The sequence below is a fragment of the Pristiophorus japonicus genome, chromosome 17 (genome assembly GCF_044704955.1).
Source record: "Pristiophorus japonicus isolate sPriJap1 chromosome 17, sPriJap1.hap1, whole genome shotgun sequence".
Classification (NCBI taxonomy): domain Eukaryota; kingdom Metazoa; phylum Chordata; class Chondrichthyes; family Pristiophoridae; genus Pristiophorus; species Pristiophorus japonicus.
Genome location: NC_091993.1, coordinates 121,001,882 through 121,026,413, shown reverse-complemented (window position 1 = coordinate 121,026,413; position 24,532 = coordinate 121,001,882). Strand labels below are relative to the sequence as shown.

The window sequence follows — 24,532 nt, the reverse complement described above, 5'->3', positions numbered from 1 at the left end:
CCAAAGGGGGACCCTTCACTAATTGGAAGTATATCGGCCACTCCTTCATCGTCACTGGGTCAAAATCCTGGAACTCCCTCCTTACTTAAGGAAGAATATACTTGCATTGGAGGCAGTTCAGAGAAGGTTCATGAGGTTGATTCCTGAGATGAGGGGGTTGTCATATGAAGAAAGGTTGATGGGGTTGACTTATGAAGAAAGGTTGAGCAGGTTGGGCCGATATTCACTGGAGTTTAGAAGACTGAGAGGTGATCTTATTGAAACATATAAGATTCTGAGGGGGCTCGACGGGGTAGATGCAGAGAGGATGTTTGCCCTCGTCGGGGAATCTAGAACTAGGGGACAAAGTTTCAGAATCAGGGGTCGCCCATTTACAACAGAAATGAAGAGGAATTTCTTCTCTCAGAAGGTCGTGAATCTTTGGAATTCTCTGCCTCAGAGAGCTGTGGAGACTGGGTCATTGAATGTATTTAAGGTGGAGATTGACAGATTTTTGAGAGATAAGGGAGTAAAGGGTTATGGGGAGCGGGCAGGGAAGTGGAGCTGAGGCCAAGATCAGATCAGCCATGATCTTACTGAATGGCGGAGCAGGCTCGAGGGGCCAGATGGCCGACTCCTGCTCCTACTTCTTAATGTTCTAGCAGCACCTTCGCCACACGGACTGCAGCGATTCAAGAAGGTGGCTCACCACCACCTTCTCAAGGGGCAATTAGGGATGGGCAATAAATGCCGGCCTAGCCAGCGACGCCCACATCCCAGGAACGAAAAATAAAAAATATTCGACAAGCAATATTCCATTGGGGTCAAGGCTTCTCTACTCAATCTAGATACATTTCAGTTTCAATCTAAACAGAACTCCCCTAAAAATTATTCTAAAAGGTACTTAATAGAACTTGGACCGTCAAATTGCACAGTTGCCTCTGGAATTGGGTAGCGGACAATATTCAGCATCAACGATGGACTAACTGGAAATTGAACAACAGAAATAGGTCTCTCTATTGAAATATTAACAGAAATTTCCTGAGGGTTCTTCTGATTGGCGGATGATCTCTTTACACGTTTATCTGCAGTTTCCGCCAATCTTTTGCCAAAGGTACGGTGGACGATCGGGAGAATCGCTCAGGAGTTTCCTGGCAGCTATCCGTTGATTACAAAGTTCTGTACAACAAGGAGGAGCCAGGAAGTGTTGGTGCACTACCGTTCACAACAATTGACGTGAATGCTGGGCATTGGATCTGTTGGAATTCGACACAATAGTACTAAATGGGAAGTAACTCAATACGTCAATACGTTCAAGTACTGTAGGACAGGAAGGGTCTTGATCCACTGAAAGTCAATCGAATGAGACTGAATGCAAATGCTTTTGATCCATTGAAATCCCATGTAATGGGAGGGAGTTTGGTCCATTGGAATTTTAGACAATGGGAGTGAATGTTCAGTTACAGAGGAGATTTACGAGGATGTTGCCAGGACTGGAGAATGTTAGCTATGAGGAACGATTGCTTAGGCTGGGATTATTTTCTTTGGAGCAGAGGAGGCTGAGGGGAGATTTATTTCAAGTGTATAAAATTATGAGGGGCTTAGATAGAGTGGATAGGAAGGATCTATTTCCCTTAGCAGAGAGGTCAATAACCAGGGGAGACAGATTGAAGATTGGAGGTAGAAGGATTAGAGGGGAGTTGAGGAGAAATGTTTTCACCCAGAGGGTGGTGGGGGTCTGGAACTCGCTGCCTGAAAGGTTGGTAGCGACAGAAACCCTCATCGCATTTAAAAAGTACTTGGATATGCATTGGAAGTGCCGTAACCTCCAGGGTTACGGACCAAGAGCTGGAAAGTGGGAATAGGCTGGGTAGCTCTTTGTCGGCCGGCACGGACACAATGGGCTGAATGGCCTCCTTCTATGCCGTAAACTTCTATGATTCATTGGAATTTCATACAATGAAAATTAATATAATTTATGTACAGCATTTGAGCTATACCGGCAAGTTTTGAGAAATATAGTTCAGGTAACTGATGATGTTACTTCAAAGGTTGACAAAGTGTGTAGCAGACCAGGTTATTAATGTGCACAGCCAGCTAAGATATCACAGCAATAGCAAAAAATAAAATGGCTACCGCCTTAATTTTAAAAATATTTAAAGCGTTCTGCTCAGCACTTTCTGAGGGTGATATTTGGGTTACTGGTTGTGAAAGGTAGGCTACAGAAAGGAATACTGAGAGACGCTACATTCTGGAATAAAAACAGAAAATGCTAGAAATCTCAGGCAGCATGTGTGGAGAGGAAGCAGAGTTAACGTTTCAGGTCGATGGCCCCTTGTCAGAACTGGAGAGTGTTCGGAAAGAACCGATTCTTAACAAGCCCTGAAAGGGGGAGGGGAAGAAAGAATAAACGGGAAGGTCTGCGGTAGGGTGGAAGACAGGAGAGATTAGAGAGACAAAAGGGATGATGGGACAAAGTCAAATGGTAATGCCAGAAGTTGGAAAAACATTAGTCAAGATAGGGTGTGAACGGCGGGATAATGACTAAGTGCCATTAGAAACAAGGAGAAAAAAAGAAACAGGCTCTGGGGGGGGGTGGGGGGCGGTGGGGGCGGGAGCCAAAGATTGGCAGAGGTTATGGTCTGAAATTGTTGAACACGACGTTGAGTCCAGAAGGCTGTAAAGTGCCGAAACAAAAGATGAGGTGCTGTTCCTCGAGCTTACGTTGAGCTTCGTTGGAACAGTGCAGGAGGCCGAGGATGGAGAGGTCAGAGTGGGAGCGGAGCGGGGAATTAAAGTGACCACATTGTTGAGACACACAAACAGACAACAATGTGTCCAACCATCAAGCAACAACTAACTGGTGTCTTTGCAAGTACTTACTGCCATTGAGAGATTTAAACCCAGTCTCGGTGCATCTCCTGAACACGTGTTTCGAGCTGTGATCGAGATCGCCTCAAAACAACCGTTCGGTGTTGATCACTGCTGCACACGCTACCCACAAGGCACCAGGGCCACATTCCCGTCTTGACTATGAAGAGAGGAAACGTTGCCCAGAATCTGAAGCGAGGACGCCTCATTTTGTCCGATACCTATCCAGCCCGGTGAAACAGTCCCATCTGACCAATAATGTTACAACACAGCTGGTGCTTTCTTGGGATCTGACAATCAATGGTTGGCTGGTCAGATGTGGGGGGGGTGGGGGGTTGGATGGCGGGGGAGGGAGTGGGGGGAGGGGAGGGGAGTATGTGGGTGGGGAGGGTGGGGCTGGGTGACGGGGAGGGGGTGGCGGGGAGGGGGATGGCGGGGGAGGGGAGTGTGTGGGTGGGTGACGGGGAGGGGGTGGGTTGTGGGGGAGGGGGGTGGGGGAGGGGTGGATTGTTATTACCAGGTTCCCACACCTGGGAACGCAGCTTTGAGGTGTTGTCCACTACAGGGATTGAACAGCTAAGAATGGACTCACTGGAGAATCGGCCAGAAGCAGGAAGGCTTTTCGTGGTGTTAGCAAATGAAGTCTTTGTTGTTAGGAGTCAGCCAAGATGGAAATAAGAGTGTGGAGTTTAATGTTCTTTTTTTAATTTAAATGTTTCTGCCACCTACTGGCTGCTCCTGAAACATCTGCCTCATAATAATAATAATTTATATTTATATAGCGCCTTTAACGTAGTAAAACATCCCGAGGCGCTTCACAACAGTGTTACAGACAAAACAAATAAATCTGACATCGAGCCACAAAAGAAGAAATTAAGGCCGATGACCAAAAGCTCATTTAAAGAGGTAGGTTTTAAGGAGAGTCTTAAAGGAGGAGAGGTAAGAGAGGTAGAGAGGTTTAGGGAGGGAGTTCCAGAGCTTGGGGCCCAGGCAGCTGAAGGCACGGCCACCGATGGTGGAGCGATTATAATCAGTGATGCTCAAGAGGGCAGAATTAGAGGAGCGCAGACATCTCGATGGTTGTGGGGCTGGAGGAGATTACAGAGATAGGGAGGGGGCGAGGCCATGGAGAGATTTGTAAACAAGGATGAGAATTTTGAAATTGAGGCGTTGCTTAACCGGGAGCCAGTGTAGGGTCAGCGAGCACAGGGGGTGATGGGTGAGCGGGATTTGGTGCGAGTTAGGACATGGGGCAGCCGAGTTTTGGATGAGCTCAAGTTTACGTCGGGTAGAATGTGGGAGGCCAGCCAGGAGTGCGTTGGAATAGTCCAGTCCCGAGGTAACAAAGGCACGGATGAGGATTTCAGCAGCAGATGAGCTGAGGCAGGGCAGGAGACGGGCGATGTTACGGAGGTGTAAATAGGCGGCTTTAGTTATGCCGCGGGTAGGTGGCTGGAAACTCATTTCAGGGTCAAATATGACACCAAGGTCAGTTGAGGTGGTTCTAGGGGGTCAATCCATTCACCAGCACCTTCGGACAAATAGCCAATTCTTTGAGTGCCAGATAGTGAATGTAAAATTGATAATGGCGGGCATCCTAACCAAAGCTGATGCAACCCTCGCCAAACCTTCCAGAAGGTGGTCGCTGTATAGCAATCAGGAGTGGCTCATTTTTATTTCCCTGCTTCTGCTGAGTGGCTGTTTTCCCTGGCTGGGGGAGTCGAGAACGAGGAGGGCACAGCTTCAGAATAATGGCGCGGCCATTTAAGACTGAGATGAGGAGGAATTTCTTCACTCAGAAGGTTGTGAATCTTTAGAATTCTCTGCCCCAAAGTTCTGTGGATGCTGAGTCTCTGAATATATTCAAGGCTGAGATCGCTAGATTTTTAGACTCGAGGGGGAATCGAGGGATATGGAGATCGCGCGGGAAAGTGGAGTTGAGGTCGATGATCAGCCTTGAAGACTTATGAGGATAGGTTGGGCGGGTTGGGCCTATAGACATTGGAGCTCAGAAGAATGAGAGGTGATCTTATTGAAACTTATAAGATAATGAGGGGGCTCGACAAGGTGGATGCAGAGGGGAAACTAAAACTAGGGGACATAGTGTTAGAATAAGGGGCCGTCCATTTAAAACGGAGATGAGGAGAAATTTCTTCTCTCAGAGGGTTGTAAATCTGTGGAATTCTCTGCCCCAGAGAGCTGTGGAGGCTGGGTCACTGAATATGTTTAAGGTGGAGACAGACAGATTTTTGAGCGATAAGGGAGTAAAGGGTTATGGGGAGCGGGCGGGGAAGTGGAGCTGAGTCCATGATCGGATCAGCCACGATCGTATTGAATGGCGGAGCAGGCTCGAGGGGCCAGATGGCCGACTCCTGCTCCTATTTCTTATGTTCTCTAGCCTGCGGTCCACTGTCACAACCCAAAACTACCGCCTCACCGTAGATGAGGACAGACCGATGATCGCCGTGGTGACCTTGTTGGAGTACAAGGTTCTGCTCCGCATTGGGCAATGAATTTATCGAGCAGTTCTACTGGAGGCAGCTTGTTGCACTCTCAGCTTTTAAGCCTGGCCATTATTGCTGAGGAGATTTGGCAGAGCAACGTTTCATATGGTCGTCGATTGATACAGCACAGAAGGAGGCCATTTGGTTCATCGTGCCTGTGTCAGCCTTTTGAAGCAGCTATCCAATGATCCCACTCCCTTGGCCTTTCCCAATAGATCTGCATTGTTTTTTTCCCCCCCTTTAAAGTATTTATCAAATTCCCTGTTTGAAAGTTACGATTGAATCTGCTTCCACCGCCCTTTCAGGCAGTACGTTCCCGATCGTGACAACTCGCTGTGTAAAAACACATTTCTCCTTATCTCCCCCCCCCTCTGCTTCTTGTGCCAATCACCTTAAATCTGTGTCCCCTTGGCTTACTGACCACCCCCCCTGCCACTGGAAATAGCTTCTCATTTACTTTCTCAAAACCCATCATGAATTTGACGGAAGCAGGGACCTGGGGAGGGGGCGGGAGTGGGCAACGGTCTTTGGATCTGCAGTGGTGTTGCAAGGAGCACTCGTGTTCCTTCTGACTCCACGTTCGTGTAGGTATATTTTACAACTCTTAGCTTTCCGGTAGCGGCAGGTAGCGTCCCCTTTAAGGACCGCCGGATTAGGCCGCACGAAGACCACATTTTCCTAAGCTGGCTGCATTCAGGGCAAAGCAATTTGGTAAAAGGGAGGGGGGAAGGGGGCATCAAACAGGCATTAGGCCCCTTTATTTGTACGTGCAAAGGGCCTAACCCCTGTTTCAGGCACGTGCCTGGACGCCTCTTTAGAGGCCTGTACCAATATGGCAGGTGTAGCAGTTCCGGCCCGCACCCTACCCACCATATTGGACACTTCCACACCCCTGTAAATCGGGCACAGTGCCATCGAATCTCTAGCCCGTAGACTGGGTGGCATTGACTGTTTTTTTTTGTAAATTTATTCATTCACCGGATGTGGGCGTTGCTGGCAAGGCCGACATTCATTGGCCATCCCTAACTGCCCTTGAAAATCATCTCAGAGGAAAGTTAAGACTCAACCACATCGCTGTGGGCCTGTGAGTCACATATAGGCCCAGACTGGGTAAGGGCGGCAGGTTTCCCTCCCTAAAGGACACTAGTGATCCAGACGGGTTTTTACGACAATCCGGTAATCTCATGGTCACCATTCCTGACACGGGCTTTTTATTCCAGATTTATTGAATTAACTGAATTTAAATTCCCCAGCTGCCATGGTGGGATTTGAACTCACCTCTCGGGATCATTAGTCCAGGTCTCTGGGTTACTGGTCCAGTAAGATGACCAGTATGCTAACATGTGGCGGCAGTTTAAGGCTCTCGATTCTCCCACTCATATGGCAGAAGCATGCCTATAAAGATTGTTGCACAACACTTTTGGCAGGAAGATACACACACAAGTCTACAAATGAATGGAAAGCCTAAGTTTTGTCGGGATCTTTGCCCAGTGGTGATATTCTGGAGTTCATGAGTGCGCAGGTCCTGCTCCGCATAGAATTTGATGGGCCTTGGCTCCTTGGCATCCCTTGAAGGTGCGTCAAATCCCTCGTGAAAAAGCTGATCACAAGCCCTCATACTTGTCGGTGCACGGTGAGCACACACCGGGAGTTTAAATGCTCAGCAAGTGAGCCCCAGGTGGGCAGAGGAAACGTTTCACCCCACCGACACCTGGGAGTCCCTGGCCAAAGACCGCCCTAAGTGGAGAAAGAGCTGAGCACCTCGAGTCTCGTCACCGAGAGCGTGCAGAAAACAAGCGCAGGCAGCGGAAGGAGCGTGCGGCAAACCAGACTCCCCACCCACCCTTTCCTTCAACCACTGTCTGTCCCACCTGTGACAGAGACTGTAATTCCCGTATTGGACTGTTCAGTCACCTGAGAACTCACTTTTAGAGTGGAAGCAAGTCTTCCTCGATTTCAAGGGACAGGCTATGAATGAATGAATGAATGAATGAATGAATGGAACTGAGCCCATGATCAGATTAGCCATGATCTTATTGAATGGCAGAGCAGGCTTGAGGGGCCAAATGGTGACTCCTGCTCCTATTTCTTATGTTCTTATGAGTGGTAGCCGTTAGGGGAGGGGAGGGGGCTGAACTCTAGGACATAGTCGTCGTATTTACTGAGGCGTACAAAAGCATGGGCCTTACGCTAAACATCCGTAAGACAAAGGTCCTCCACCAGCCTGTCCTCACTGCACAGCACTGCCCCCCAGTCATCAAGATCCATGGCACGGCCCTGGACAACGTGGACCACTTCCCATATCTTGGGAGCCTCCTATCAACAAGAGCAGGCATCGACGACGAGATCCAACACCACGTCCAGTGCGCCAGTGCAGCCTTCGGCCACCTGAGGAAAAGAGTGTTTGACGACCAAGCCCTCAAAACTGCCACCAAGCTCATGGTCTACAGGACTATAGTAATACCTGCCCTCCTGTGTGGCTCAGAGACATGGACTATGTACAGTAGACACCTCAAGTCGCTGGAGAAATACCACCAACGATGTCTCCACAAGATCCAACAAATCCCCTGGGAGGACAGGCGCACCAACGTCAGCGTCCTCATTCAGGCCAACATCCCCAGCATTGAAGCACTGACCACACTCGATCAGTTCCGCTGGGCAGGCCACATAGTCTGCATGCCAGACACGAGACTCCCAAAGCAAGTGCTCCACTCGGAACTCCTTCACGGCAAACGAGCCCTAGTGGGGCAGCGAAAATGTTACAAGGACACCTTCAAAGCCTCCCTGATAAAGTGCGACATCCCCACTGACACCTGGGAGTCCCTGGCCCAAGACCGCCCTAAGTGGAGGAAGTGCATCCGGGAGGGCGCTGAGCACCTCGAGTCTCAACGCCGAGAGCATGCAGAAATTAAGCGCAGGCAGCGGAAAGAGCGTGCGGCAAACCTGTCCCACCCTCCCTTTCCCTCAACGACTATCTGTCCCACCTGTGACAGAGTCTGTGGCTCTCATACTGGACTGTTCAGCCACCTAAGAACTCACATCAGGAGTGGAAGCAAGTCTTCCTCGATTCCGAGGGACTGCCTATGATGATGAGAGGGGCCGCGGTTTGATACTTACTGGTCAGCACTTTGATGGTGATGGGGTTTTTCTGTTGGATGGTGTGGGTGAAGAGGAATCGGGCGTTACAGATATAATCGAAGCGAGCATCGCTGCGCATCACATTGGAGAAGTAGAGGTCCCCGTTCAGGCCCTGAGACACCCGCTTATCCTGAGGGATGGACTCCATCACTGAAAACAGAAAGACGTCACTCGACACTGTGATATATCCCTTACCACATCGCTAAGCACACTACACACAAGATGGCGCTACAGGAATGTGTCATATGACCTTGTCACATGATGCTTTTATTAGACAGTAGCAGTTGCATTGCTGCAGCAGTCCACTAGGTGGGGCAGTCGTTCACTAGGTGGGGCAGTAGTTCACTAGGTGGGACAGTCGTTCACTAGGTGGGGCAGTAATTCACTAGGTGGGACAGTCGTTCACTAGGTGGGGCAGTAGTTCACTAGGTGGGACAGTCGTTCACTGGGTGGGGCAGTCGTTCACTGGGTGGGGCAGTCGTTCACTAGGTGGGGCAGTAGTTCACTAGGTGGGGCAGTAATTCACTAGGTGGGACAGTCGTTCACTAGGTGGGGCAGTCGTTCACTAGGTGGGACAGTCGTTCACTAAGTGGGGCAGTCGTTCACTGGGTGGGGCAGTCGTTCACTAGGTGGGGCAGTAGTTCACTAGGTGGGGCAGTAATTCACTAGGTGGGACAGTCGTTCACTAGGTGGGGCAGTCGTTCACTAGGTGGGACAGTCGTTCACTAGGTGGGACAGTCGTTCACTAGGTGGGACAGTCGTTCACTAGGTGGGGCAGTAGTTCACTAGGTGGGGCAGTAATTCACTAGGTGGGACAGTCGTTCACTAGGTGGGACAGTCGTTCACTAGGTGGGACAGTCGTTCACTGGGTGGGGCAGTCGTTCACTAGGTGGGACAGTCGTTCACTAGGTGGGACAGTAGTTCACTAGGTGGGACAGTAATTCACTAGGTGGGACAGTCACTAGGTGGGACAGTAGTTCACTAGGTGGGGCAGTAGTTCACTAGGTGGGGCAGTCGTTCACTAGGTGGGGCAGTAGTTCACTAGGTGGGGCAGTAGTTCACTAGGTGGGCAGTAGTTCACTAGGTGGGCAGTAGTTCACTAATTTGGGCAGTCGTTCACTAGGTGGGGCAGTCGTTCACTAGGTGGGGCAGTAGTTCACTAGGTGGGGCAGTAGTTCACTAGGTGGGGCAGTAGTTCACTAGGTGGGGCAGTAGTTCACTAATTTGGGCAATAGTTCACTAGGTGGGACAGTCGTTCACTGGGTGGGGCTATATCACAGACACAAATCAATCCCAATGGGTGCCCTGTGTCCCTCTGTCACCGGAGTCTCAATCCCCTCAGTACAGCCTCTCGCGCAATCTTAGCACTAAGAAAAATACCTGATTTTCTAAATTAGTTCTTTGCTTAAGAAGTCATTGCAATATATTGCTATTAAGAACTAGCTGGTTTATTAACAATCACACTACAGGTTACCAGTTCATCCACTCGGCTCACAACTGCATACCTCATCGTGGATCCCCCTAAACCCAACTGGCTGGGGTTTGATTGAGCCTTGTGAACATCATGTGACTGGTTAAGCAACTCACAGTGCAACAGCTCTAGAACTATTTTGTGTAGAAACTTTAAATCAAGTACCTGGAACAGCTCCACAATTATTTTTGTGAATCTATAAATCAAGTGCCCCCTTGTTAACAGCAACAGCTCTACAAACCTGTGAGCATACTCACAGGTGCATACATGACAATATCCTTCCATTCTATGCATCTACGTCGCTATATGTTTATTTTTACCGGCCAAACAATTTTAATTACACATTATTCTGAATTAGGCTTGACAACTCCGCAGCAAATTCTATTCCGAGTTACTGCCCCACCCCCATCGACACACTCAAAGCCCCCACAGAATAATACTGTAGGGAGTCACTTTATGTTTAGTGATCTGGAACATGCAACACTCTGATTATACTCCAGACCCTTCACTGTGCGACCTTCCAATATACTCTTGTCCATTGTGTAAACCATCCAGCATACACCGTGTGCTCGTGTAATGGGACATTCCCCAGTATATTCACCTTGGGTCCATTACCATAGCTCTATCCAACTTACTCTGGTGCCCTCACCATACTACTGTGCCTTATACATACAAACAATGACGGACAGGTAAAGACCCTCTGGTCCATCGAGCCTGTCCCACACAGTTGGGATATCTTGTGTATCGCAATATTTACAGTCTTCACCCCACCCCGAACCTGTGAGAGGCCAGAAATCAGATAAAAACCCAGGCCAACAAAAATTTGGGAAATTCTTCTCCGACCCATCGAGATGATCGATACTAGTCCAAGAGATCACTCTAGCCCTGAATTTCCTGCAGTACCCACATTCTGCAAGAGGTAAGTCCACCCCAGACAGAGACAGGTCCAGCTCTCGCTTGTTATGCACTGCATTATATAAGTCATGTCCCTGCACAGGCTTTTATGTCCTCTGAATTTATATACTTGACTTTGACCAATTCTCCTCCCTTTTCTCCGCTCCCCTCCTGAAGTTGCTGACTCATAGTTAGGCTGTTACACCGGAGAGAATGAGGAAGAGAAGCAGACAGAGGAAGGGAGAGAGAGGGAAAGAAAGGGAAGGAAAGAGTGGAGAAGGAGAAAAAGAGAGGAGAGTGAGAGAAAGAGAGGAGAGTGAGAGAAAGAGTAATGTGAAGAGAGAGAAAGAAAGTGAGAGTAGGGTGAAGCGAGGGAGAGAAAGGAGAGAGAGAGAGAGTAAGGTGAAGAGAGGGAGAGAAAGAGAGCGAGAGAGAGAGTAATGTAAAAAGAGGGAGAGAAAGAGAGGAGAGTGAGAGAGAGAGAGTAAGGTGTAGAGAGTGAGAGAAAGAGAGAGTAATATGAAGAGAGGGAGAGAAAGAGAGGAGAGTGAGAGAAAGAGGGAGCAAGGTGAAGAGAGGGACAGAAAGAGTATGAGAAACAGACGGAGAGAAAGAGAAAGAAGTGATCAAGAGGCAGTGAGAGTTTAAAAAGCAGGAGAGGAACTGAGGCAGAGTGAGGGGGAAAGAGACAGAACAAAAGAGGAAAGGGAGAGCGTGAGAGAGATGATTAAGAAGAGAGAGAGAGGAGCGAGGGGCAGGCAAAGATGTACAGAAAGCAAAAGAGAAAGTGGGTGAAACTGGTCTTTACCAGTTGTGACAAACTCGCTCGTAGCAAATCGGCAGCTCGCTGTGTAGTGAAGTTCGGGGAAAAGCAAATCTAGAACGAGGCTAGTGATTGGCCAAGAGGGAGATTCGTACTACTGGTGAAGACCACTGTCACCCCTCAAAGAGACCGAAGAGGGAGAGAGGTGAAGAAAGTTGTCCTGAATTTTTCTGACCCCGGCCCATACGCTGAAAATACACAAGATAATCAGTGAAGTTAGCAGTACAGCTATCATCCTACTTACTCGAGGGGTGGGGTGGAAGGGGCTTTAACTTAACGTCCGTGCGTGCATCGAGTGTGAACAGAACATAAAAGCCCGAGGATCGACTTGGCAAGACTTACAGCTGTCCATCCAGAAGATGACGGGAGGAGGGAGTCCCGGGGGAGGTTGGCAGGGAAGAATCACCGGTGCTCCTTCCTGAAGCACTTGTGGGTCCAAGTATTCCTTCCTCCACAGGGGGGCCTCTGTACATCAAAAACCAGAGAGAGAGAGAGAGAGAGAGATCGTCAGTGACCACCGATCACGGGGTGGGGAGAGACGGGAGGGGCTCAGACGCGTCCCAGCGACGAACAACTAGCAAAGGCATTAAACAAACCCATGGGCCTCTGCTGGGATTCAAACACCTCGAGGGACACGTCCGTGGGGACCACAGAAAATGGAAGAAGGAACAACAACTTGTATTTATATAGAGCCTTTAGCATAGTGAAATGTCCCAAGGCGCTTCACAGGAGTGTTATGAGACAAAAGAAAATTTGACACCAAGCCGCCTACGTAGAAATTAGAGAAATTAGCGCAGGTGACCAAAAGCTTGGCCAAAGAGGTAGGTTTTAAGGAGCATCTTGAAGGAGGAAAGAAGCGCAGAGGTTTAGGGAGGGAGTTCCAGAGCTTGGGGCCCAGGCAACAGAAGGCACGGCCACCGATGGTTGAGCGATTATAATCAGGGATGCTCAAGAGGGCAGAGTTAGAGGAACGCAGACATCTCGGGGGGGGTTGTGGGGCTGGAGGAGATTACAGAGATAGTGAGGGGCGAGGGCCATGGAGGGATTTGGAAACAAGGGTGAGCATTTTGAAATCGAGACGGTGCTCAACCCAGCAAAAGTGCGAGAGAGCAAAAGTTCAAAATGTTACCAGCGGAAAAGCTTTAAGAACCCGATAACCCGACACAGGGTGGGGATCAATAGTGTCACGGGCCGAGTTAATGGAACCGTCTTGTGTCTGGAAAGAGACGAGGCAGGTTGGCCCTGAACTTCCTCGTGCCGTTCGGCGCAACTATGGCGCAAAGCCAATTTTCAGCACCAGAAATCGAGGAAATTCGCGTCTTTCTGCTGCATCCGAGTTTCCTGGTACTGATTCTGGAGAACCACTGGCACATCACCCTGCTGTTCATTGACACAACTCAGCCCTCCTCGCATCCACCCAACCCCCCTCCCCCTCCCTGGCCCCCACCCCCAATCCCCCTCCTCCCAACCCCTCCCACTCCCCCCAACCCTCCTCCCTCACCCCAATTCATCTCCCTCCGCAACCTCCCTCCTCGCAATTCACAAGACCGGCTCGCTCGAGTTTCCTGCATTTACTCCACTGCTGAACGGGATGTAAATTTACGCCCAAAATATTAGGCGCAGTTGGGCCCAAAGTCATATTTCTTTTGTCTTATCGTGATGTGTTTAAAAAATAAATTGTACTTCTCCTCACTGGGACTCGCTCTGCATCTTTGAAAACATTTTTTATAGCATCAGAATGAGTTGCATTGAAAATTTAACAAATTTCAACATGATTGCGTTTCCTTCAATGTGCTGTGTATCAAATGTACATCAATGAGAGTTCGACGGCTTCAAACTTTAATCTGCGTACATGAAGGAGGACTTAAAGGAGGAATATGGCAGGAAATTTCGGGGCAAGTCGGCAAGGTCGGTGTAAAAGCAGCTGTAAATTTTGAAGTAACTTGGCTGTTGCAGGATATTCCGGGCCTGTAAGAAAGGATATACTTGCTTTGGAGGCAGTTCAGAGAAGGTTCACTCGGTTGATTCCGGAGATGAGGAGGTTGACTTATGAGGAAAGGTTGAGTAGATTGGGCCTCTACTCATTGGAATTCAGAAGAATGAGAGGTGATCTTATCGAAACGTATAAGATTATGAGGGGGCTTGACAAGGTGGATGCAGAGAGAATGTTTCCACTGATGGGGGAGACTAGAACTAGGGGGCATAATCTTAGAATAAGGGGCCGCCCATTTAAAACTGAGATGAGGAGAAATTTCTTCTCTCAGAGGGTTGTGAATCTGTGGAATTAGCTGCCTCAGAGAGCTGTGAAAGCTGGGTGATTGAATGGATTTAAGACAGAGATAGACAGTTTCTTAACTGATAAGGGAATAAGAGGTTATGGGGAGCGGGCAGGGAAGTGGAACTGAGTCCATGATCGGATCAGCCATGATCTTATTGAATGGCGGAGCAGGCTCGAGGGGCCATATGGTCTATTCCTGTTCCTATTTCTTATGTTCTTATGTACAGTTTGGGTACAGATCTCCGGAAGAGAACTTGGGTACGGAACCTGGCTCTGAATGTCTGAGGTGGGATGGTCCCAATTTCCTGCGGCAACTCTGGCTAGAGATCAGCAGAACACCCGGAGAAATGGGCATTTACGCTGCCAATCTCCCGCTAAAAGTCAGGGCAGCAGATCGAACCTGTGGAAATCATGGGTGCCCCCCCACCCGCCACTCTTTTTTTCCTCGCAGGGTTGAGGGTTGAAGAAACTCTTGACCCAAAAGTATGTGTCTGAAAATAGGTTTTGAGGGAGGGGCTTTTAAATGCAGGCCGAGGAGGAGGGGTTTAGGGAGAGAGTTCCAGAGAGTAGGGCTCTTTCGCTGAGGAGGGGGGGGCGGTGTGGGGGGAGGGGGGCGCAGTAGGGAGAGGACATTACCCAGGAGGTCTCCGTTGGAAGGTTGAAGAGGTAAGGCTGGAGGAGGTTTCAGAGGTAGGGTGGGGTGAGGCCATTGAGGGATTTGTTGCCCAGGCCGAGGATATAAATTTTTAAGATGTTGGGGTTCAGGAGGCCAATGGAGGATTGGGGCGATGGGCGAGTAGGGAGGCATCTAGACAATGGACTCGATACAGTTCCAGGTTGTCCAGTCCCTCCCACAGGCAATACAGTGTGGCCTCATCCAATCACACAGGCCCATGTGAGTCACTCTTTGTGTTCATTCTCGGGTCGTAGGCGTCGCTGCAAGGCCTCCATTTGTTACCCAACCCTCACAGAAAGACTTACATTTCTATAGCGCCTTTCACGACCACCAGTGGTCTCAAAGCGCTTCACAGTCAATGAAGTAATTTTGGCGTGTAGTCACTGTTGTAATGTGGGAAACGCTGCAGCCATTTTGCGCACAGCAAGCTCCCACAAACAGCAATGCGATGATGACTAGATAATCTATTTTTGTTATGTTGATTGAGGGATAAATATTGGCCCAGGACACCGGGGATAACTCCCCTGCTCTTCTTCGAAATTGCGCCATGGGACCTTTTACATCCACTTGAGAGGGCAGACGGGACCTCGGTTTTAACGTCTCATCCGAAAGACGGCGCTTCCGACAGTGCAGCACTCCCTCAGCACTGCACTGGGAGTGTCAGTTTGGGTTAATGTGCTCAAGTCCCTGGAATGGGAGTTGAACCCACGACCTTCTGACCCACAATCGCCACAACCAAGCGACTTGCTGGGCTACTTCAGAGGACAGTTCAGAGTCAACCATGTTGGTCAGGGATTGGAGTCACATGTAGGCCAGACCGGGGTGGGGGGGGGGGGGTGGGTCAGCTTGGAAGGGAGGGGGTCGGGCCAGAAGCCGGGTCGGAAGGGGAGGTGGGGGCGGGCTTCCTTCCCGAAAGGCCAAGTTGGGTTTGTGCAACAATCCCATGGGTCCGTGGTCACTTTTACTGATCCCAGTTCAGCGGAATCCAGATTGTCAAACTGCCGTGGTGGAATTTTAACTCATGTTCCCAGGATTATTAAATCCAAGCCTCTGGATGACGAGCCCAGCAACATAACCACCCTACCCCGATATGTGCCCGACATGAGACAGTTGACTCTTGCTAAAGTGCAATCCAAAGGGCACAGATTCAGCCCCCATCTTACTGGAGACTTGGAGGAATATTCTGTGGGAGAGCGCAGTCCCATGGTCATTCCTGGCTGAGCACTGATACTCCCCCTCATAGTCCTCCGCCCGGCCACTGTATCGGAAGTCCATCGACAGGGTTCCCGACCGCGATCTCATCGACACTCTGGAATCTTTGGCAACATTGAAGAACTTTCCATTGCGAGTCCACGAGAAGCTGCAGAGACACAGATAGCCACTCAGTCAACCAATCACCTTCTCCTGCCCAACAAAGGCATCCGGGACACGCACCATTGGTTCAAACCCATTTGGAAATGTGCACGTATATATCTCAACTCCTAATCCCGCCAAACTGATACTCTCTTAGGGACAGAAGAACATAAGAATTAGGAGCAGGAGTCAGCCATACGGCCCCTCGAGCCTGCTCCGCCATTCAATAAGATCATGGCTGATCATTGACCTCAACTCCACTTTCCTGCACTATCCCCATATCCCTTGATTCCCCTAGAGTCCAAAAATCTATCGATCTCAGCCTTGAATATATTCAGAGACTCAGCATCCACAGCCCTCTGGGGCAAGGAATTCCAAAGATTCACAACCCGCTAAATGAAGAAATTCCTCCTCACCTTAGTCTTAAATGGCCGACCCCTTATCCTGAGACTGTGACCCCTAGTTCTAGATACTCCAGCCCGGGGGAAACAACGTCTCAACATCTACCCCGTTAATCTTATATGTTTCAATGAGATCACCTCTCATTCTTCTAAACTGCAGAGAGTAGAGGCCCAATCTATTCAATTGTCTCCTGCAAATACTAATGCACACCCAGGGACTCTCTTCCCAGGAAGCCTACTGCAGATACTGACTCATTCCCGGGGACCCCCTGTAAAAATTGACACACTCCTGGGGATCCTGTGTAAACTCTGACACACTCCCGGGGACCCCCTGTAAATATTGACACTCTCCTGGGGATCCCATGTAAATACTGACACACTCCCGGGGACCCCCTGTAAATACTGACATGCTCCTGGGGACCCCCTGTAAACACTGACACACTTCCGGGGACCCCCTGTAAATACTGACATGCTCCTGGGGACCCCCCCTGTAAATACTGACACACTTCTGGGGACCACCTGTAAATATTGACACACTCCTGGGGATCCCGTGTAAATACTGACACGCTCCCGGGGACCCCCATGGCCGATACTGACACGTTCTCGGGAACCCCATAAAAATTTTGGCAGACTGCACTGGGAGGGCCAGCCTGGATTTTCTGCTCCAGTCCCTGGAGTGGGACTTGAACCCACAACCTTCTGACCCAGAGGCAAGAGCGCTGCCCACTGAGCCACGGCAAATAGACTGGTTAAAGAATGTTAAATGGCCAAGAGGCAGTGCAATTAAGCAGATTCGTGTCCATCACATCCTCCATTCCAGTCTGGTGGAGATCCAGTCTGCAGACTGAAGGATTCAAATCAACGGAGGTAAAAGTAAGCATTGCAAACGCAGCAACATTAGTTGACATTTGGATCCCAGCAAAAACCTGACGCAAGCAGTCATTATCTTAACAGGGTGACATCAACCAGGACTCAATCGCACGTCTCAGCCATAACACCAAAAAAAGACCAGACTTTGGTCTGTATGAAAGGGGGTTGCATCAGTGGAAACACACCCATCTCCTGCCCAGCCCCTGCTGGTCCCCCACACAGTGAGCGGGAAGTCCAAACAGGCCGGAAGGTAGACCGGTCAGGATAAACCCAATACAGACCAATAATCAGGATAAGGCTCAGCACAAGGTGGGAGGGAGAGAGTGGGCGGGAGGGGGAGAGAGGGAGAGAGATGGGTAGAGGGAGGGAAAGAGGGAGGGAGGGGGAGGGGGAGAGGGAGGGAAAGAGGGAGGGGGAAAGAGGGAGAGGGAGAATCAAAGAAAAATAGAAATTTACAGCACGGAAGGAGGAAATTTCGGCCCATTGTGTCCGCGCCGGCCGACAAAGATCTTTCCAGCCTAATCCCACTTTCCAGCTCTGGGTCCGTAACCCTGTAGGTTACGGCACTTCAAGTTCACATCCAAGTACTTTTTAAATGTGGTGAGGGTTTCTGCCTATACCACCCTTTTAGGCACTGAGTTCCATATCCCCTCTTTCCCTCCCTCCCTCTCTCCCTCCTTCCCTCCCTCCCTCTCTCCCTCCCTCCCTCTACTCATCTCTCTCCCTCTTGCCCACTCTCTCCTTCCCACCTTGTCCTAAGCCTTATCCTGATTATTGGGCTGTATTGGGTGAAAAAAAAAAATCGCCTCAAAACCTCCTACCTAGTCTATGCCCCCTGGTTGTTGTCCCCTCTGCTAAGGGAAACAGGTCCTTCCTATCCACTTTATACACCTCAATAGGGTCACTCCTCAGCCTCCTCTGTTCCAAAGAAAACAAACCCAGCTATCCAATCTTTCCTCATAGCCAAAATTCTCCAGTCCAGGCAACATCCTTGTAAATCTCCAATGTATGCTCTCCAGTGCAATCACATCTTTCCTGTAAGGTGGTGACCAGAACTGCACGCAGTGCTCTAGCTGTGGCCTAACTAGTGTTTTATACATTTCAAGCATAACCTCCCACAGAACTGTATTCTATGACTCGGCTAATAAAGGCAAGTATTCATTATGCCTTCTTAACCACCTTATCCACCTGGCCTGCTACTTTCAGGGATCTGTGGACATGCCCTCCAAGATCCCTTTGTTCCTCTACATTTCTCAGTGTCCTACCATTATCAACGACATAGCCAATTTTTATATCATCTGCAAACTTCTTAATCAACCCCCTACATTCAAGTCTAAATCATAGATGTATACCACAAAAAGCAAGGGACCAGGTACTGAATCCTGCAGAACCCGACTGGAAACATTCTTTCCATTCACAAAAACACCCATTGACCATTACCCTTTGCTTCCTGCCTCTGAGCCAATTTTGGATCTGACTTGTCACTTTGCCCTGGATCCCATGGGCTTTTAGTTCCGTGACCAGTCTGCCATGCGAAGGTTAAGGGGCGATTTAATGGAGGGGTTCCCAATTATGAGGGGTTTTGTTGGAGTCAATAAGGAGTAACTGTTTCCACTGGCAGGAGGTTCGGTAACCAGAGGACACAGATTTAATATAACTGCCAAATGAAGCAATGGGGAGATGGGAAGATTTTGTTTCACACAGCGAGTTGTGACTGCAACGCGCTGCCTGAAAGGCCGGTGGAAGCAGATTCAATAATAACTTTCAAAAGGGAATTAGGTAAATAGTTGGAAAGTAAAACATTTTGCAGGGCTATGGGGAGAGTTGGGAGTGGGACTAATTGGGTAGCTTGTTGAAAGAGCCGGCACAGGCACGATGGGCCGAATGGCCTCCTTCGGTGCGGTCTGATTCTACAAGACATTGGGGTGGGGTCAATTTCTTCTCGGCTTCTCCCGCTCCACCGCGGTCGTTACTTAAGTGGAGGTTTAGCGCAAACCCCGTTCATGCAAAATAAAGGCAGTGGAGCGGGTGAAGTCCCGAGGAAATGCCCCCTCCATTGACCGACACGATTGCCACAGGCTGGGAGGATTCCGGCCAAGGACTTTGGCCGACTGCACTGCAGTACCCGGTGTCCAGCACCAGGGGGCGATGAAGCCACAGCATTGCTCGTGAGTGGCCTTTAGTGGTAGATATGGTATACTGCAGGACTCTGGGCATTCCCACCTCCCCCCACCCATTCCCACCCCACCCCACACTTTACCCCCAACCCACACCACCCCACCCATCCCCCACCCCACCCATTCCCAAGCCCCACCCATTACCACCCTACCCCACCCTTTACCCCCAACCCACACCACCCTACCCATCCCTCACCCCACCCATTCCCAACCCCACCCATTACCACCCCACCCCACCAATTCGCATCCCATTCAATCCCAGCCCCACCACCTTACCCCACCACATCCCAACTCACCTCACCACCCCAACCCCCCCCCACCCCCCACACCACCCATTGCCACCCCCCACTCCACCCATACCCACACTACCCCACCCATTCCCACGTTACTGCAAAGAAAGAGTTACATACGCAGGTGTTGGGTTCCCTTTCCCTTCGCAGTAGATGATCACGTTATCCCGTGGGTCTACGATATAATCCTTTGCCGACTGTTTGGTGATGGTCGGAGGCTGGGCCACTGCAAGAAACAAATTAAAACAAAGAATAACAATTAATAAAATGTTTCGAGCTGCACCACAGACTCGAAGTTGAAATGAAGAATCATCACACCATCTCCTGCTCTAACCCTGGGGCTCCTCATCTCTCCCCGAGGCTTCCCTCCCTCCCACAGCCGCTGTTCCTGTTCATGATCGCTGGCCCCGGCTGGAATTTCTATATGTCGGGGTGTCGGGAGTTGGTGAGTTGGTGAGTTGGGTGTTGGGTGTTGGGTGTTGGGTGTTGGGTGTTGGGTGTTGGGTGTTGGGTGTTGGGTGTTTGGGTGTTTGGGTGTTTGGGTGTTGGGTGTTGGGGTGTTGGGTGAGGACAGAAGCAGGCTGGGCTGCGATCGTTGGCCAGTAGCCGGGCAGCTCTGACTGTGCAGGTTCACATGTCAGACATGGTGAGTAAAAATAGAAGAGTGTTGGAGAAGAGAAGATGAGAAGCAAAGAGAAGAGCGGAGTGGAGGGGAGGGGAAGGTGTAGGGTAAGGGAGGGGAGAGGAGGGGAGGGGAGTGGAGAGGAGCAGAGGGGAGAGGAGAAGAAGGGAGAGGTGAGTAGGGGAGGGAGGGGAGAGAGAAGGGGAGGGGAGAGGAGGGAGGAGTGGAGGGGAGGGGAGGGTGAGGGGAGGGGAGAGGAGGGGAGAGGAGGGGGAGAGGAGAGGAGAGGAGGGGAGGGGAGGGGAGGGGAGAGGGGAGAGGAGAGGAGAGGGGAGGGGAGGGGAGAGGAGGGGGGGCGGAGAGGGGAGGGGAGAGGAGGGGGGGAGAGGGAAGGGAAGGTGAGGGGAGGGGAAGGGAGGGGAGGGGAGGGGAGGGGAGAGGAGGGGAGGAGAGAGGAGGGGGAGAGGAGGGGAGGGGAGAGGAGGGGAACAGCAGAGAGCAGGGGAGGGGAGGGGAGAGGAGGGGGAGAGGAGGGAAGGGGAGGGGAGGGGAGGGAGGGGAGAGGAGAGGAACAGCAGAGAGCAGGGGAGGGAAGAGGAGGACAAACAGAATGTGCCTTGCCCATATCGTTGGGCTAGTTCCAAACAGAAAGGTAAGGAGGAATGGTGAAATGCGGTGAGCCATTGTGACCCCACTGTCCTGTGCAGCAGTGCGGAGATATACACCCTGAGGCTGGAGGTGGACAAGGAGCTTTTGACATCGAGCGCTCGATTAGATTTGGCGCACTTTCCGTGCGGGCACACCATTACGGGCCCTGATATCAGAGTGAGGGGACTATCCGAGGAGAAAGGGAAGCCAGGGTGTAACTAGTGTGGGGACGAATGCAGTAACTGCGTGAGAGAATGGGAACCCAGGTGCGGATGGGCAGATGGAGAGAGAAGAAACCCAGGAGGCAGTGCCACACAGCAGACACAGTCAGATCGAAGCCAGGCCCCTAAAGATCACAGCGTGCTTGGCAGGCAGGGTTTAATGGAAGACAAGGTATTGCACACAAGATGGATCAAACAGCCACGGTTGGATTAAACACTGGGGGGGTGGGGGTTAATTCCATGCCGAGCTCAAAGACCTGCTACAGGAGGCCCTGTTATAGCGGCTCCAGGCTGCAATCTCATGTAGCAAGCAGCTAACCCAAGGACAGCCAAAAAAAGCGCTTCTTGAAGTGATTAATATTGCATGCAGTGAAGGTGACACAGATTGGAGTCCCCTTCAAATGACTAAAAACAGCCAGCAAGATAACGACCCCAAAATTGTCGTGTTTCCAGCGGTTACACCGAGATCTGATGCTGGTGACCCCTCAACACAGACCCCACAAGCTCAGGATGTTGGCACCCCTCATCTCACTGGCCTTCAAACTTTAAAATAATATTAATTCTGGGATGTGGGCGTCGCTGGCAAGGCCGGCATTTATTGCCCATCCCTAATTGCCCCTCAAGAAGGTGGTGGTGAGCCGTCTTCTTGAACCACTGCAGTCCGTGTGGTGAAGGTGCTCCCACAGTGCTGTTAGGGAGGGAGTTCCAGGATTGTGACCCAGCGACGATGAAGGAACGGCCGATATATTTCCAAGTCGGGATGGTGTGTGATTTGGAGGGGAACGTGGAGGTGGTGGTGTTCCCATGCGCCTGCTCCCCTTGTCCTTCTAGGTGGTAGAGGTCGTGGGTTTGGGAGGTGCTGTCGAAGAAGCCTTGGCGAGTTGCTGCAGTGCATCTTGTAGATGGTGCACACTGCAGCCATGGTGCGCCGGTGGTGGAGGGAGTGAGTGTTGAAGGTGGCGGATGGGGGGCCGATCAAGCGGCTGCTTTGTCCTGGATGGTGTCAGCTGTGGCTCAGTGGGTAGCACACTCGCCTCAGAGTTAGAAGTTGTGGTTCAAGTCCCACTCCAGGGACTTGAGCTCATAAATCTAGGCTGACATTGCAGTGCAGTGCTGAGGGAGTGCTGCACTGTCGGAGGTGCCGTCTTTCGGATGAGACGTTGAACCGAGGCCCCGTTTGCTCGCTCGGGTCGACGTAAAAGATCCCATGGCACTATTTCGAAGAAGAGCAGGGGAGTTATCCCCAGTGTCCTGGGCCAATATTTATCCTTCGGTCAACATCACCAAAACAGATTATCTGGTCATTATCACATTGCTGTGTGCTGCGCGCAAATTGGCTGCCGCGTTTCCCACATTACAACAGCAACGATGCTTCATAAGGGTACGTCATTGGCTGCAAAGTGCTTTGGGGCATCGTGAAAGGGGCGAGTATAAGTGCAACTCTTTGTCTCCTATTTATCAGAGTTGGATAGATGCAGTCCCATTGGGACTCCATGTTATGAAAGAATAAAGTTCTACCGCACAGTTTGGTCCGTACAGTTAAAGCCTACAAATCTAACTCTTCTTTTTATATATATATAAAAAAAATCAACCAGGACTTTCTTCGCCTACACCTGTGTTCCACTGAGAATCACACAGAATATACAGTGCCGAAACAGGCCATTTAGCCCAAACTACATTATAATCCATCTGCCAAATTTTTGCCCACTCACTTAGCCTGTCTATATCCCTTTGCAGATTTTTTGTGTCCTCCTCACAATTTGCTTTCCCACCCATCTTTTATCAGGAAGGGAAGTTCGAGGCAATAAGAACAACTTCTGAGAAAAGAGGAGGTCGGGCAGGGGGAATTCCGGCCAGCCTTAGATTTCACAGTGTATAGGGAAAGAAGAAAAGACTTGCATTTCTACAGCGCCTTTCATGACCACCAGACGTCTCAAAGCGCTTTACACCCAATGGAGTACTTTTTGGAGTGTAGTCACACTGTTGTAATGTGGGAAACGCAGCAGCCAATTTGCACACAGCAAGCTCCCACAAACAGCAATGTGATAATGACCAGATAATCTGTTTTAGTGATGTTGATTGAGGGATAAATATTGGCCAGGGCACCACAGATAACTTCCCTGCTCTTCTTCGAAATAGTGCCATGGGATCTTTTACGTCGACCTGAGAGAGCAGATGGGGCATCAGTTTAACATCTCATCTGAAAGACAGCACCTCTGACAATGCAACACTCCCTTGGGAGTGTCAGCCTAGTTTTTTTTTGTGCTCAAGTTCCTGCAATGGGATTTGAACTCACAACCTTTTGACTCAGAAGCGAGAGTGCTACCCACTGAGCCACAGCTGACACTTGAGAGGAAGGAGAAAGCAGAGAGGTAAGTTCAGAGGAGCACTGACCGGAGTATTATCACTAAAATAGTGAGACAGACATGACTGGTTACGATGGAGACAGAAGCTAAAGGCTAGAGTGCAGAAGGGGATCCCAAGTTCCGATCCATTGTATCATGTCCGGGAGCGGAAAATCTGGGCTGGTGATCTATGTTGGGTATCATTCCAGGGACACCAGGTACTCTCTTTGAACCTCGTCTAAATGGGCATTCTTCATGTGCGGCCGAAACCACGAGCACCTGCAGGCTATTCGACTGTTGGGACATGACAGTGGCGATTTGGCCAGGGGAGGGGGTGGGCGTCGCGGTCCTGGCGTTGGACCCCACGACTTCCTGCCAGCCCTCCTCTGCACTACATTTCAAAACCTGCGGCGCTCGGTTCATTCACACGGTGTCTGTGGTCGGGCTATCTATCCCCAGCCTCCCAACCACTCACTCTTAGTTCGAGCTGGAGCCAGGGCAGCGTGTGTGTTCACCAGGGCGCCCGAGAGTTACAGACATAAAGAGAAATGGTGAGAACTTACACTCTCTCTGAAGATTTGCTTTTGTTCCATTGTAGGCAAATTGAGGGAACATAGAGATGAGGAAATAAACAGGTTAGTAAAGGGTCAAGAACTATGACCACAGTCTGCATAGAGGAGCCATTAATACACAAACACTATTAATACGCTGCTTATTATATTGCTTATTAATATACGCTGCTTGTTAATAAAAACTGCTCAATACATGACCTATTAATGCACCATCCTTATTAATATATGCTGCATGTTATACCATGCTTATTAATACATGCTAATTATTTATATACTAATTAAGATAAACTGCTTGCTAACACATGCTAATTATTAACACTGTTTATTAATATCTGATTTATTAAAAATAGAAAAGCAAATTATTATTTAAATGGGGAGAGGTTACAAAATGCTGAGGTA

At 50.0% G+C, this 24,532-nt stretch overlaps 1 protein-coding gene across 1 annotated transcript in view; it reads right to left on the bottom strand.

The window, feature by feature from the left end:
* nfasca (neurofascin homolog (chicken) a) overlaps window positions 1–24,532 on the bottom strand; it is a 208,154-nt gene that overhangs the window by 114,925 nt on the left and 68,697 nt on the right. The window contains exons 4-8 of the mRNA XM_070859232.1: window positions 24,125–24,142; window positions 19,846–19,951; window positions 15,798–15,994; window positions 12,023–12,145; window positions 8,472–8,642 (exon numbers count right to left, since the gene is read on the bottom strand). Coding sequence (XP_070715333.1) covers window positions 8,472–8,642; window positions 12,023–12,145; window positions 15,798–15,994; window positions 19,846–19,951; window positions 24,125–24,142 — 615 coding nt within the window. The remainder of the gene's footprint in view (window positions 1–8,471; window positions 8,643–12,022; window positions 12,146–15,797; window positions 15,995–19,845; window positions 19,952–24,124; window positions 24,143–24,532) is intronic.